The 15,560-nt window shown below is 50.1% G+C and overlaps 1 protein-coding gene across 8 annotated transcripts in view; it reads right to left on the bottom strand.

Moving 5' to 3' along the window:
* Positions 1 to 15,560, bottom strand: part of Atp2b3 (ATPase plasma membrane Ca2+ transporting 3) — a 69,227-nt gene that overhangs the window by 27,502 nt on the left and 26,165 nt on the right. For 6 of the 8 annotated variants that reach the window (XM_008829524.2, XM_017797263.2, XM_017797259.2 and 3 more), the window contains 7 exons: positions 15,400 to 15,525; positions 11,743 to 11,784; positions 9,581 to 9,745; positions 8,729 to 8,943; positions 7,865 to 8,107; positions 6,849 to 7,090; positions 1,465 to 1,699 (listed from right to left, as the gene is read on the bottom strand). In XM_008829524.2, the coding sequence (XP_008827746.1) occupies positions 1,465 to 1,699; positions 6,849 to 7,090; positions 7,865 to 8,107; positions 8,729 to 8,943; positions 9,581 to 9,745; positions 11,743 to 11,784; positions 15,400 to 15,525 (1,268 nt within the window). The remainder of the gene's footprint in view (positions 1 to 1,464; positions 1,700 to 6,848; positions 7,091 to 7,864; positions 8,108 to 8,728; positions 8,944 to 9,580; positions 9,746 to 11,742; positions 11,785 to 15,399; positions 15,526 to 15,560) is intronic. The other 2 variants (XM_017797260.2, XM_017797262.1) reach the window with 1 other exon arrangement.

Genomic DNA, 15,560 nt, shown 5'->3' with positions numbered 1-15,560 from the left:
CTAGGCGCCAAGCTTCCTGCAGACACAGCTCTCTGGCTCCCTCTGGCGGTTGTCCTCTGCCTCCTAACACTCAGCAAGTTTGACCAAGACCCAAGGAGACTTTGCTGGGCTCTCATGCTCTCCAGAGCCACCACCTGGTTCACCCTGCTGTCTACTCTCCCCAAATAGCTTTATTGCTAGAATCTGCCACATGATCTTCCTCTCAACCAATCTCAAGCCAGAAAAGAGCTGCCCTTGGTCCCTGGGCCCTTCTGTCATCGCCAAGCCTGAGATGGCCTCTCCCTGTCGTGAGCTCCCCGCCCCCGTGGCACCCACTGAGGCTGGATCTGTTGTACTCAGTGTAGTTCTCTCCTCTCTCTAACTGAATGCAAGGATGCTCTGCTGACAGTGACCCATGGCCACTGTTTGGATGTGGCAAGTAGCATATCCCCTTTGGAACTGAGTACCTTTGCTTTGTGATCCAGTGGGCAAAGCCTCTCCTCCCCTGTCACACCTACATTCCCCAGAACAGCTTCTACAGGTATGTGCTTTCAGGGTAACGACAGAGTCAAGGTGGACCTGCTTCTAACAGGTGGACACCAATGGACAGAGGCTGGAAAGACATAGGGCCCTTCTTCAGGATCTCCCATCTTTAAAGGCCAACAAATACAACCATCACACAGAACCAGTTCAGGTGAAAGACTTCAGTGACCTCCCAGTGTCAAAGCCATGAATAGGCAAACATATCCCTTTTGAGTCTATGTTTTCATCTCCCACGTGACCCATGAGGTTTTCCCCACCTTGTCTGACCTCTGTCACAGTGGCATATTGCTCCCAGTGATACCAACTACAGAAAGAGATACTTCTGTAATTTCTCTCCAGCCAGAACCTTTGCTCTAAGCTCTCTACTTCTAGAGTCACTTTCTTCCTTGATATTTCCATGAGGATGTTCTGCATCTCATTCAGACCTAAACAAGCACTTGACTGACAACTGCCCACCCTGTCCCACAAACCTATGTCTACACAACTCAGTTGCTCCCAGCTACTCAGTTTCTATCATCTGCCCCTTCAGTCCACGGATCTTCTAGTATTGAAGATTTCCTTCAGACCACCGTCTCACCTAGTAGAAAGTGAAGTCTGACCCTTGCTCAGGGGCCAGGAAGGCCCACAGAACTCTCTGTAGGATAAGGACTAGAGGGCCCAACAAGGAGATCAAATGTACTGAGGAAGGTCTGATATGTCTAATAGCCACCCACCACACTCAGCCTTTTCAGACACCTTTCCAGAGGTTGGCAAGGTTGCTCTTCCTGTAACCAGGGCAGGAAGAAGTGTGACAATTGGGAAGGTGGGGAGAAAGTGCCTCTCACCGTACATGTACATGTCCAAAGTCTACTGTTGGTCTAGTGTGGGAAAAGCTATGCTGCCACCCACTGAACAACCTCAGGAAACAGTCACCAAAGCAGATCCCAGAAAAGGGGTAGCTACCTCAGGTCGCACAGGGTCCTCGATGCCCATGACAGCTATGCAGGTGAGGTCACCCACCACCTCATTCTCATTGTCCCAGTCAGGCTCCTGGTTTGCAGGGAAGTCTCTATAGGCAATGCAGATGGTGCGGAGGCCATCACAAGCCATCGGCTCGATGATCTTCTTCACCATGTCATCCCGGTCCCGAGGACGAAATCCTCGGAGTTCACCATTGCTGTTTAAGATGTTGGTACACCTGGGACAGGGGAGGTGGGAGGTTGAGATGGGGAAAGGGAAAGAACAAAAGGAAACAGTGCCAGTCACACTGGATTAGTGTGGGACCTTAGCTAATTACTGGTGATATTATAAAGAACAGAGGACTCAGAAGTGTACAGACAGGGGAGGAGGCCATGTGTGTACAGGTTGAGACACTGGATTGATGCAGCAGCTATGTGCAAGGAGCAGAATCTGAAAGAGGCAAGCAAGGATCCTCTCTGCTCTCAGAGGGGAGCACAGCTCTACCCACATCTTGACTTTGGACTTCTGACCATCAGAGATGTGGGATGATGCACGGATGTTGTCCTCAGCCACCATTCACCTGATGTTTTTGGAGATAGGGCCTCTAACTGTCCTGGATCTTGTCAATCAGGATAGTCTGGTCAGGAATCAGCCTATCTGTGCCTTGCCAGTGCTCACATTATAAGTGTATGTTACCACTCTCAGTGTTTTACATGGCTTTTGGGGATCAAACTGAAGCTTTCAGAAGGGACAGGCCTGGAGAATCCAGCCACAGAAAAGGTATGCTTGAACCAACTGGGGGTCTCATCTGGCAAGTGCCACAAGCGAGACTGATGAAGCTGGCTGTCAGTAGGTAGGCAGAGAGAAAGTAACAAAAGTTACCATGAACAGACATCTTCGTAAGGGTCATGGATTCACTCACGTAACTCACAGCATTCCCAGGAGATCCATGGTCTTGGAGTCTCCATGTTATATGAGGAAGCTGAGCTGGCAGGTTGGTAGTAATTTCCTTACATCACACAGTCACCACAGAGGAGGGTGGTTGGTGGTCAGCCTCACCTACAGACCTATAGTACCACTGAAACAGCAGCACAGAAAGAGGGCCAGGGTCCCTAAGTGCAGCCTTTGCTCCTAACCCACCAGGGGCAGCTTCGGGAGGACGTGGTCTTTGTCATGAGTTGTAGAGGCTGTGACTGGGCTGTCTTGGGGAGAGTGTTCTGAGTGAGGTAACCAAGTGGGGATGAGCTTAGTGGTGACATCTGCTGAGAACAGGAAGCAGGCTGAACCTGGGGGCAGAGAACCCTGGTGTACTCTTGAGGATTCAGTTTTCAAGGCGCATGGGGAGAGACGGCAGGAGCCAAGTGGGTGGGGCAGAAGAATTCAGGGAAAAGAGAGAGGCCAAGGCCAGGGGGAAATGTGCAGGCTCAGAAGGGGTAAGAGGAGCAGGCAGCCCAAGGGCAAGGCTGCACGAGCCCCACTGCATTTTTTTGGTCTTTTTTTTTTTTTTGAGACGGGGTCTCTCTGTAGCCCCAGCTGTTCTGGAACTCACTCTGTAGACCAGGCTGGCCTTGAACTCACAGAGATCTGCCTGCCTCTGCCTCCTGAGTGCTGGGACTAAAGGTGTGTATCACCACGCCCGGCTCCCACTGCATTTTTTAACAGCTTTACTGAGATACACTTTAAGAGTACACTTTAGCAATTTTTAATATATCTTCAGATACACAACCATCACCACATCTGACTTTACAATATCATCACCTCTAAAAGAAACCCTCTGTTGGATGTAGTAATTCATGCCTGTAACCCCAGTACTTGAGAAGCTAAGGCAAGGAGACTGCAAACGCCAGCCCACCTGGGCTACAGAGTGAGATCCTGTGTCAAAGCAAGCAGACAAGCAGACAGACAAAAACTACAGGCTGCTGAGATGGCTCAGTGGGTCAAGGTGTTTGCTGCCAAGCCTAATGACTGGAGTTCGATCCTCAGGACTCACACGGAGAGGAGGAGAACAGAGTCCTGCAGGCTGTGCTCTGACTTCCACACATGCACCAATGGACACAATAAATAAATAAATAAATAAATAAATAAATAAATAAATAAATGTAATAAAAATAATGAAAAACCAAAACAACAAAGCATACTAAAAGAAACCCCACATAAATAAACAACAAAACAGACAAGTTGGACGGACCTCAGTATAAACTGAAAATATTTGTGCATCTATGGACACTATTAGGAGGGTGACAAGAGATGAAAGCACGTGTGTGATGAGGATTTAGTAGCTAGCATATATAAAGGACTTTTAAAATACAAGCAGATAGCCCAACTCTCTAGCCTGCTCGTCCAAGCCTTCCCTGACTCCTCCCACAAGTCAGTCCTAAAGCTTCTTCCACATAATCAGGCATAGTCACAGCACTGATCCTCCTTCTTGGTATCGGTTTTCTAGGCCTCCCTTAATACAGTCAGGTTGACAATCAAGTCAGCCATTGCATGTATACCTAGGCGTGAAATAGCTGGGTCACATGACAACTCCATGTTTAGCTTCCTGAGAAATCATCAAAATATTTTCCAAAACGACACCACCATTTCATGTGTGTATGCGTATGTTTGTGTTTGTGTGGGTATGTGCATGAGTGCATGTAGGTGCACACACACATGTATGTATACTTGTGGAGGCCAAAGGTCTACATCAGATGTTTTCCTCGATTGCTTGCCACCTTGTTTTTAGGACAGGGTTTCTCACTGAACCTGGAGCTCATTGATTAGGCTAGACTGGCTGGCAAATGAGCCTGTCCCCATCAACACCACCCTGCACTCTGCGATGAGGTTACAGAATGTGCCACCACATCCAGCTTTTATGTGTCTGCTAGGGATCCTAACTCAGGTCCTCAGACTTGATGTGACAGGCACTTTACCTACTGAACCATTTCCCCAGTTCCCACCAACAATCCTAACTTCTCATCCTTACCAGTATTTCTAGTCTTCAGGGAAATGTAAATCAAAACTACCATGAGATACTACTTTACACTAGAATGGCAGCACTATCACCAACCACCACCACAAACAACAGAAAAAGCCTAGAATATTGTAAGCAGAGCTTAACAGGCAATTCTGATGGAAGCTCAGAAGACTGGAACGCCGATAGGGATACAGACAGTACAGCCTGTGCTCATGAGGCTTCAGATGAGAACAGGGAGTAGACAGGCCTGGAGACCATTCACATTATGTTAAGGAAAAGATCTTGTCTACATTTTCGCCCATGCCCTCAGACTTGGTGTGAGGTTAAATTTAAAGGTGATAGACTAATTAATGTAGCAGAGGAAATTTCAAGGCAGCCCAGTATTCTGTGGCATAGGTATTACTGGCTGTTTTCAGCCAAATTTAATGTGAGAATTGAGAGCAAGAGGAAGAAAGGGCTGGTGAGATGGTTTAGGAGGTAAAGGCATTTGCTGTCAGGCCTGATGACCTAAGTTTGATTCATGGAACTCATCTGGTAGAAGGAGAGAACAAACTTCTGCAAGTAGTTATCCTCTGGCCTATACACACGCACACGCGCGCACACACACACACACACACACACACACACACACACATAACTTTAATTAAAAAAGTTTTTTGAGATAGGGTTTCCCTGTAACCTCAGCTAGACTGAAACTCACTATATAGACCAGGGAGGCCTTGCTCTCACAGAAATCCACCTGCCTCTGCCTCCTGAGTGCTGGGATTAAAGCTGTATGCCACTGTGTACAGCTTCAATTTTTTTTTAAAGAAGGAAGAGACTAGAAAGATTCAGAAAGCTTATAGTTTGGGACAGAAGTACTGCAAAGCTCCAGCCAAGAAGGATGTCGTCGAAGATGATAATGTCACTAAAAAAGTCAAGCACTTGCACTGGTACAGTAAGAATGATGCCTGGAGGGACTCTCAGACACGAGCAAGGCCACTGCCATTACAGGCTCAGAGGTGTATAAATACAAGCTGGTTTCAAAGACTTATTAGGGAAGAATCTTTTTGAGAAGTGAGCTCCAGAATGGACTGCTGGTCCTAAATTGTCTAGTGAACTGTGAACAGTTTCCCTGGGATTTTCTCACTCATTCCGCCAGGAAGGGACTCAGAGGCCATTGCACCCATCATTCAAACAGGCCCAGATGTAGCTCAAGCTGGTGCTGATCTTGGCATCATTCATGTGGTGCTGATTTTGCAGCCATGCGGAATGAAAGAGCTGCAGAGTGAGGGGGCTTCCACTCAGATTTTAAGAGAAAGTCTGTGTAGCCAGGCAATACGTGGTAGTGTGAGGATCCATCCAGGTGGCTCATACAGCGGTGAGGGTAAAGCTGCAGGTGCAGTGGATCTTAGAGGAAGTTGGGAATGCCAAGAGTGCGTAACTCCTGCTGAGGAAAGCTGCAGGCAGGCCACACAGCCAGCCCAAGAGACCGGCAAGGCCAGAGAGGAGAGGCTGTCTCAGTGCTTCATAGCTCATAACACAGTGCTACACGCCCTACATGCCATCTGACATGGAGCTACAAGATTTAAGGTTCTGCTGGGTTTCTGTGTTGCTTTGGCTCACTCTTCATCTCCATGCTTCCATTCTTGCCTTTTGGAATGGGATTTGTTTTTATTTTTGGTCTTTTTAAGACAGGGTCTCCCTGTAGCCCCAGCTGGCCTGGAACTCACTATATAGACCAGGCTGGCCTTGAACTCACAGAGACCTTGGACCTGCCTGCCTCTGCCTCCTGAGTGCTAGGATTAAAGGCATTCGCCACCACTCCAGACTTGGAATGGGAATATTTAGAGCATGTAACTTGATGTGCATATCCCAAATGGTTGAAAATGTGTACTCAAATGCAAACTTGTACATGAATGGTTATAGCATTATTCACGAGAGTCAAAACATGGAAACAGTCCCGATTCATGTGTTGACATGAGTGGATAAACCACATGTGGTCTGGTCTGTACAGTGGAATATTGTTCAATTGCCAATAGGAATGAAGTTCTCACAGATGAGGAACCTTGAGGATGTTATGCTCAGTGAAAGAAGCCAGACACAAAATGCTACAAAGTACTTAATTCCATTTTTATGACATGTCCAGAATAGGCAAAACCATAGGGACAGGTCAGAACTTGCCAGAGCTGGAAAGGGGGCAAAAAACATCTCCTAAATGGGGTCTGGGGTTTCTTTTTGGGGTGATGGTAATGTTTTGGAACTCCATAGTGATGATGGTAAACATTACAAATATACTTAATGCTACTGAACTGTACACTTTAAAGTGGCCAATACGGTCAATTGAATGTTATGTCTACTTTATCACAAAAATAAAACCAGAAATTTTCTACATGCCCATTAGTTAGCCCCCAGCTGCCCAGCCCCTGGCTCCTTCCTGTCACCCACTCACTTTTTGAGCAGGATCTCTGAGGCCCCCTTGCTGAAGAGGCGGAAGCCACCATCAGGCATGCGGATGACTGTGCTCATGGACTTGCGGACTGAGTTGAAAGTGTACACTTTGTATAGCTTGTCTTCTGGTATCTGCTCCCGCACAGGCTGGAAGTCACGCTTCAGGTCCAGGACGAAACCCAGCAGAGCACACTCTGTTTTGTTGCCTACTTGTCGAGGGAGAGCGCCTTCCTTCTCTGGAGGCTATAGGAGAGGGCAGTTAGCATGGTACCAGGGCTCAGAGCACCTTCTATGCCATCCCCAGGGCCAAGGTTCCCATTCATCCCTGGTCACCATGAAGTTTAGGGAGTGATGGCAAGGCACAAAGGCCACCCATGTGGACTAGACAGGCCCTGGCTACAAAGTGGCCCCTTACGATCAGGTTTCCCATAATTTACTAGGCTTGGAAAGGATTTCTAGAGCCCACAGGCATCCAGTGTCAAGAGCGCTGTCATGCCAGGGACAGGGAGGAAGGCAACCAGCACCCCAGAGACTCTACTCAAAAGTTCTTAGTTTTTCTTGCTTTTTGACACATGGTCTTTTACTAGACTGGAGCTTGCCAATTATCCTAGACAGGCTGGCCAGGAAGGCCTAGTGATTTACCTGTCTGTGCCTTCTCAGTGCTAGAATTACAAGCATGCTACCACACCTGGATTTTTTTTATATGAGTTCTGGGGAGTGAACTCAGGCCTTCAACTTGTAAGGAAAGCACTTACCAACTGAGCTATCTCCTTAGCCTTGGTCTTTTTTCTCTTCTCTCTCCCTCCTTTCTTCCCTTTCCCCACCTTTTGTTTTTGTGGTGGTATGATGAGTCAAACTCAAGGCCTGGTGTATACTAGGCAGACATTTTACTGATACCACTCAACTATACTCCCAGGCCCCAAAGATTTATAAGGTCTAATGAACACCTTAGAATAGCTCATGCCATGCCCCTAGCCCTGCCCACTCCCCCTTGCCTGCCCTCCTGGCTCTGCTCACTAGTATTTTGGTGGTGTAGGCACTGTTGATGGAGATGGCATGGACCAGGAGGTCGAGGATCTTGGGGGTCAAAGCGCTGGGAGCTGGGATCTCTTTGTAGTGAGTGTCTCCTAGGTAGGACTGGACCACGGTCATGCGGTTGGTGGTGAGTGTGCCGGTCTTGTCAGAACAGATGGCTGTGGCATTGCCCATGGTCTCACAGGCGTCCAGGTGGCGTACCAGGTTGTTGTCCTTCATCATTTTCTATAAAGGGCATAGATGGGATGTGGGGCACTTTGGTTGTTTACTCATTGGGATAAGGGCAGTGTGAATGACACTAATAGACAATTTGGGGACCTTGGTCCTCAGTGGACACAGTGGCAACCAAATTGAGGGATGAGGTGTATAAGGTGCAGGGACTCTTATCAAGCAGGGAGCAGGACATTACTGCCCACATGGCTGGCCTGGTACCTGTCTGTCAAAGCTCCCTCTTTAGTAGCCTGTTGGCTCCATGTCCCCCATCCCTTACTCCCTTGGCTCTTCCTTGCTCTCTCACTGCCTCCCAGTGTCCCAGGACCTCTTCTGAGGCCCCTATCCACCTGCCTTATTTCTCAGTTCCTCTGACTCTTTCTGCTGTGCGTTCCACAGATGCCAAACGTTCAGTCTCCCTCACCCAGCCTGTTTCTGGGTTGCTTTCACTGTGCCCAGGGTGAAGGTAGGTGAAGGTAGGTAGGTGAAGTGGAGCCCTCTGTGAGTAAGGGTTAGCATAGTCCATTCCCTGCTCAACCTTCCCTAGTCCCCACGACATCTAAGGCATTCAATGACACTCCATTCTAGTTTTGGGGTCTGTGTGATGGATTCAATTGTAGGTATTATTATTATTACCTTGACAGAGTAAGCCAAGGAGATGGTGACAGCAAGAGGCAGGCCTTCAGGGACAGCTACAACCAGCACAGTGACACCAATGATGAAGAACTTCACAAAGTACTGCACGTAGACGGGTGTGCATTCTGCCAGCCACACCCGGCCATCCACGACAAAGGTCTCAATCACAAAGTAGAGGACCAGGATGATGACAGTGATGGCAGACATTACCAGCCCTGCCGAGTCACGGTGGAGAGGGGTCGCCAGGGGTGAAGGGGAGAGAAAGACAGAAGAAGAGGTAAGGGGCACTATAGCAGCAGTTAGCCGGAGCCCGGCCAGGGCCTTGGCAAAGGGCTGATGGATTTGGGTCATGTTTTGGGATAAATAGCTTGGGGGGTGACTCAGCAGGGTGAGGGGACCTAGGATAGCCTTTGCTTCAGCTTCCCAGGACAACGTGGGGTAAAGAGCAGACAGACTGGTCCCAGAAGTATGAGAAGCACAGCTGTGAGGGACCAGCCACTGCCGACCCACCCTCAGAAGTTATGGCTCTGGTCAGTGGGCCCTCCGTGCATCTGGCTGCCTCTCAATTGACATGAACAAAACCTGGAGCCTAGAATCAGGGAGTCTTCTGGATAATAGGTGAGTGTGTGACTTGGACCTTACTGAAGAAGGCTGTGCCAAGACCTGATAACCATAGCTGGCCATGGCCTATACGTCTGGCCCTAGAGTACATACCACACTCTACCTGAGTACTGCCCATCTTTCTGCACATGACCTTGTCTAGGACTAGGACCACACTCTGCCCACCTTTGCATACTTCTAGGATCCCAGTGTCCCCCAGACTGTGGCCTTCTGCCTTGCTGTTCAACTTACCTGCTTTCCCAATCTGCACAGCCAGTTTTGTGAGCTTGCCCTGTAGGACTGACTTCTCCTTCTTGGGCACATTGGCTTTCTTTTTCTCCCGCTCCTCCATTTCCCCGCCCTCAGCACTCTTCAGGGGCTGCATTTCCATGGCAACAGCCCCATCCTGCTTCTTAGCTACACACAGAGGAAACCCATGGCCAAGGTTAGGGACTTAGCAAGACTGAAAGAGCTACAAGGATTGTCACGGGGGAAGACGTTGCATTGTGTGGGCGTGAATGAGCACTTTTTAATTTCCAAGGTTAGCCTGGCAAAGGGAATCTGTAGGCCTTCCTCTGTAGCCTCCCAAGCCCACGCCTTCCCAAGGTAGGCAGGCAGCTGCAGCACTGTCCTACACAGGACTGAGTGATGGTTCTCTTGTGGGAAGGGAGGACAGACACAAGCACAAGAAACTCGTGCACACAGACAAGGTTGCCAGTCCTGGAATGCCCCAAATTTCAATACCTGAGAGCATTCCTGTGGTCCAAGGAATGTTCCAGAAGCAAAAGCGCACTCATTTGCCCACAGATGTCTGAGCCACCTCCATGTTCCTCTCAGAGACACTGAGGGGCTCTGGAGTACTCTCCTCCTGGCCCAACCAGCCCTACTCCCTGCTCAGACTGCCTCTTCCCATGGGCTGCGTGGGTTAGCCTTTTCTGTCTGTCCAACTGTTTCTGTGCCTCCCTCTTGGATCAAGTGGCTCTCCTTACTCCTCCCCTGAGGGTCCCTTGCTCCTTATCCTTTCCCGGTGGTGGTACAGATTCCTCCTCATCTCCCTCTTTGCCAACCTCCGGCTTCACATAGCTGCACTGTCAAAGTGTCATGGCCCCTCTACCTACTTCCTTCCACTCCTCCTCAGGTAAGGGCTGCCTGACGGAGCAGTAGCAGGAGTCCCAGTTTGTCTTTTTCTTTCCTTATTCTTGTATCCCATGTAGTGGGGGCCTTTGGCACTATGGCCATCACTCCTGGATCCCTTCTTTCCACCTGGCAGCCTAAAATCATTCACCATAGATCTTTTTTCCCAGCAGCCTTGACGACATGCCAGACCTTGACAACTGGCCCTCTCTAGCCTTGAGCCCCCACCTACTATCACTCTGTCAAGCCAGGGCTCCAGCCAACACGATACCTCTGGCCCCTAAAGCCCTCCCAACCTCAGTTATGTTCCAAGCTGTAGTTGGCTCCTCTCATTTGGAGCCTGTCAGTCCCTGAGTCCCTGATTTCCCAGACCAGCTCACAGCGTGCTGTACTGGAGGACTGTCCTTCTCTGCAACATGCCAAGGGCCAAGACCATACTCTATCTACCTTTGCATTCCTATCACCTATAACTGACCATTGATTTACCTGATGTCTCCTCTCCTCTCTGGTCCACAACCTGCCATCTAGTCACTTCTTTTTCACATTCACAATGTCAGCACCCACCAAACACTTAAAGCCAAGAGGAGAGCCAGGCTTTGCGCTTTGGGTGGCCACTGTCACCTGATCCATTGGCTAAGATGGAAGGGGATGACCTGAGAAGCTCACAGGACTAGGACCCAGAGTTTTGGGCAAGTCACCCTGTCTGTGCCTCAGTTTTCTTTTTTTAATACTTTATTATTTTCATTTTATGTGTATGTGTGTATTGCCTACGTGTAGGTAAATGCACCCACGTCATGCAAGGCCCACAGAGAGCAGACGAGGCTCTTGGATCCCCTGGAATTTGAGTTCCGGACAGTTGTTAGCTGCCATGTGGGTACTGGGATTCGAACCCAGGTCTTCTGCAAGAACAGTCAGTGTTCTTAACTTCTGAGCCATCTCTCCAGTCCCTGTGCCTCAGTTTTCTTATCTGGCCAAAGTGGGTACAGGGCACCTGTTCATGGGTAATTCTTATTTGTGGACAAGCTCAAGCTACGCTGAGGCCTTGGCATCTGCTACCTGTCCCCTAGGTGGCTGATAATAGGTTTCCAGCAGTATCTGTGCATGGAAACTGGAGCAGCCTCCAGGGGTGTCCACTGTCTAGCCAGTGTGGAACTGTGGAGCCCACTCACCTGTCTTTAGCTGCTGCTTCTGCCCTGGCAGCAGGAGACCCCTCCCTGCACTCCCACCCTCTCCCCTCCCCCCAGGCTCCTCAGCTGCCCTAAGCCATGCACGCACGTTACCTCTGGTTTGGCTACTGTCCATCGCCCCATCCTGCTGCTTGCCTACAATGGAAGAGGAATGACAGACACGAAGACTTGAGAACACCCATGTGGTCATGACACACACAGAGACACAGGACAGTGGGAGAACTGGGGCACAGACAGTCGTTTGAGACTACATGGGGTTGGGGGAGGGGAGGAGAGGCCTGATTGCTGATAGCCCTGATATTGCCTATAGAGGGGCCTTCTTGATGTCCTGTACTTTCAATGTTCAAACTGTCACTATCTCCCAGCATGTAATCTCCACCTATACTCTCGGCTTTCTGAGCCAAATGCTTACCTGGTTTCTTCCCATTAGGCCATGGCCCCAGCCCCACAGTGAACAGGACCCTAAAGCCAGCCCTGGTTGGGCCCTGGGTCAGGTGGGGGCAGCTATGGACAGTTTCTGGAAGGCCTGCTGTCTTAAGCTGAATCCCTCTCTGATGTCTGCTCCTCTAAACCCAGGAGGAGGTAGCTCCTAAGCCCTGGGGCCCAAGCCCCTGGTCTCTCTCTCTCTCTCTCTCTCTCTCTCTCTCTCTCTCTTTCTCTGTGTTTTAAAAGGATAAGGGTTCTGTCTCTCCCAGGAACTTCTTGGGTACCTCCACATCATTGATCAACCCTGGACAGGGCTTGTTTGTATGTCCAGGACCGCTGTGCAGAGGAAGCCTGAGTTCTGGGTGCCCAGTAGCATCGGGGAGAGGGCAGACAGACTGGAATCCAGGTGGTCATCTGGGGTTTCAGGTTGCGGTTGCAGCCTGCTGTTTGAGGGCTGCACAGGTGGGGCGGCAGTGAGAGGAGATAGCCTGGGGGTCACACCTGCACTGGTCCTCATCCAGATAGGAAATAGCTAGCCTAGGATCAACTCCCACCCAACAGCTCATGTTACTGGGGACTCAGGGACAGACAGGGTATCACATAGCTCCTAGGCAATGGGACCAGGAAATGACATTCCAAGAATGAGGGACAGAGGGTCTCCCAGGCAGAAGTGTGGCATAGACTGACCCCTTTTTGCTCAGGGCCCCTGTGCAGTTTGGGAGTGGTTCAGAGGTGATGGAGAATTCTTTTTTTTTGTTTGTTTGTTTTTGTTTTTGATCTTTTGTTTTTTGAGATAGGGTCTTCCTGTAGCCCCAGCTGGCCTAGAACTCACTATATAGACCAGGCTGGACTCAATCTCATAGAGATTTGCCTGCCTCGGCCTCCCAAGTATTGGGTTAAAGGTGTGTGCCACCATGCCCAACTTTCTGGTTGGTTTAAAAAAATATTTTATTATTTTTATTTTATGTGTATGAGCATATTGCCTGCATGTATGTGAGTGCACCCGTGTCATGCAATGCCGTGGAGGTCAGAAGAAGGGCTTCGGATTCCCCTGGAACTGGAGTTAAGGACGGTTCGTAGCCGCCATGTGGGTGCCGGGAATCGAACCCGGGTCCTCTGCAAGAGCAGTCAGTGCTCTTAACCACTGAGCCATCTCTCCAGCCCCTTTGGTTGTTTTTTTAAAAAAAGATTTTTTAAAAAATTTATGCGATGAGCCGGGCGTGGTGGCGCACGCCTGTAGTCCCAGCACTTGGGAGGCAGAGGCAGGCGGATCTCTGTGAGTTCAAGGCCAGCCTGATCTACATAGTGAGTTCCAGGACAGCTGGGGCTACAGGGAGACCCTGCTTCAAAAAGACAAAAAAAAAAATTTATGCGCATGTGTTTGTATGAATGTATGCTGTATGTGTGTGCATGCCCATGGAAGCTAGAAGAGGGAGTTGGATCTCCTGGAGCGGGAATTATAGGCAGTTGTGAGCTTCCCAACATGGGTGCTGAGAAGCAAACTCCAGTCCTGTGGAGGGGCAGGAAGAAGTCTTAACTGCTGAAGCATCTCTCCAGCCCCATGAAAGAGATTTCTAAGGGTGGAGGTGAAACTCCCGTGGCACAGGATGACAGTGCAATGACAGCACGGCACACGAAGGAGTGCCTCACTGGAAATCCTAAGGCTATGGGCATCCAAGGAAAGGGTGATTACAGAGCCCACTTGCCAATGGGGAGAGCAGGAGCTCCAGAGGAAGGAGGGAGAAGTTTGGGGTGAGTATTATCAGAAGTGATCTGGGGTGAGGCGGCGCAGAGGGGAAGGAGGGACTCTGGAGGAAAAGGATACACAGGACTCATGGTCAGAAGGCAGGAGTAGAGGGGGAGGGTGGCAGGTAGACAGGGAGCAGCAACAGAGCATGCACAGTAGGCTGGCAGATCCACAGGAGTAAGGGAGACAGTGGGAGAGGGGAGAGAGACACAGTACAAAACAGCTGCTGCTCCCCCCACCCCTCAAGGTACCCTTCCTCCAGGAAGCTGGTCCACTCTGACCTCTAAGTCACACAGCCTAGGAGTGCTAGGAGGGGCTGGATGGGGCCTACGATCAGGCTGGGAAGGACATTTAAGAGACAGGGCAGGAGGCCAGGAGCTTGGAAATGAACCACAGCGGACACAAGGAGAATGGGAGTTATAGCAGCCCAAGGGAGAGTCCCTCAGCTGCAGGGCGGAAGTGGTGGATTCCCTGGAGGGCCCTATGTGGAAAGGGGTCCTTGTCAACTAGGTGGAACAAAGAGGGCACTGGGCAAGATCACCTAGCCTGGGGACTCCAGCTGAGTTCAGCTGAGGCTCAAGGCCCACCTATCATCTGCCTGTGCATTCCGAGGGCACTCATGGGAGTTGTGGGATGATGCTGGGAGGAGCCCTGTGGAGACAGGAGATTTGCTGTAGATGGTAGAGGATCTGGCTTGCCAGCAGCAGGGAGGTACCCATATGGGGAGACACAGGCACAGATTGCCAAAAGACAAGGTCAATGGAAGCTTCTAGGTGACAGCTTCTTCAGCTCCTGTCTCCCTACCTCCAGAAGCAAGGAATTTCAAGAGGTGGCCCAAGACTGGGGCTGCTGTCCTCCCTTACGTGAACCTGTCCCTACTTAACTGAGACTGAGTGCTCTGGCTCTAGGTCCTCTCAGATGGCAGGCACACATCTGGAAATGTCAGTTCCCCAGTGACACAGGGCTGTGGGAAAGGCCTGAGGACTCATGCCCACCAGGGTCAGTGTGTGTGCCTGAGTCATAGAGGAACGGGGTCTCCTGTGGGGCAGCTCTGTAACTCTACAATTTTGAGGGCCATAGGGCACATTGGCCATACCTGGGGGGCAGTAGGGTTGCTTTGTACCAGGGACACCAGGACCACAAGGAAGCTGAGCTCTCTGAAGTTATCTGTCTCTAGTCACTGGTGTCCCCAGGGCCAGAACTAAAACTTGCTAGAGAGCCTAACCCACCCCTCCCAACATCCTCTGGCCCTGGCTGTCCTTCTGAGAGTCCTATCCTTCCTACTCTGGAGACTTCACTTCTGACTTTGTGACTCTCATTCATGATCTTCCCCATGGGAGTTGAGCACCCTGAGGGTGGGCATGAGGACCCCAGCAACATCTTTCAAAGCCAAGGCAGGTGGTTATATCCCTGTGACCACCACACTGTACCCCAGGGACAGTTGTACTAAAGCCTTCAGGGAACAACCATCTAAGGCAAGCTTCCATTACACAGATCTGGAGGGGTTCATGACTTGCTGGCTTTTGAGTAAAAATAGCAGAAGGGTCCCCAAGAAGAATCAGAAGAGGGCTGCTTACCTTTCTTATCCTTTTTCTCCTCCTCCTCTCCACCAGCTCCAAGCAAGGTAAAGATGATGCCTGTCTGGGAGTTCACACCAACAGCCGTCACCACCATTCTTCCAGAACCTTCCATGACATGGGTGCCTGGCAGAGCAACACAGAAAGACCGAGATAGAGAT

This window comes from Nannospalax galili, unplaced genomic scaffold (assembly GCF_000622305.1).
Source record: "Nannospalax galili isolate Female #2095 unplaced genomic scaffold, S.galili_v1.0 scaffold513, whole genome shotgun sequence".
In the NCBI taxonomy this organism is placed as follows: domain Eukaryota; kingdom Metazoa; phylum Chordata; class Mammalia; order Rodentia; family Spalacidae; genus Nannospalax; species Nannospalax galili.
Note: the sequence above shows the minus strand (reverse complement) of the source record. Positions and strands in the feature narration are given on the sequence as shown.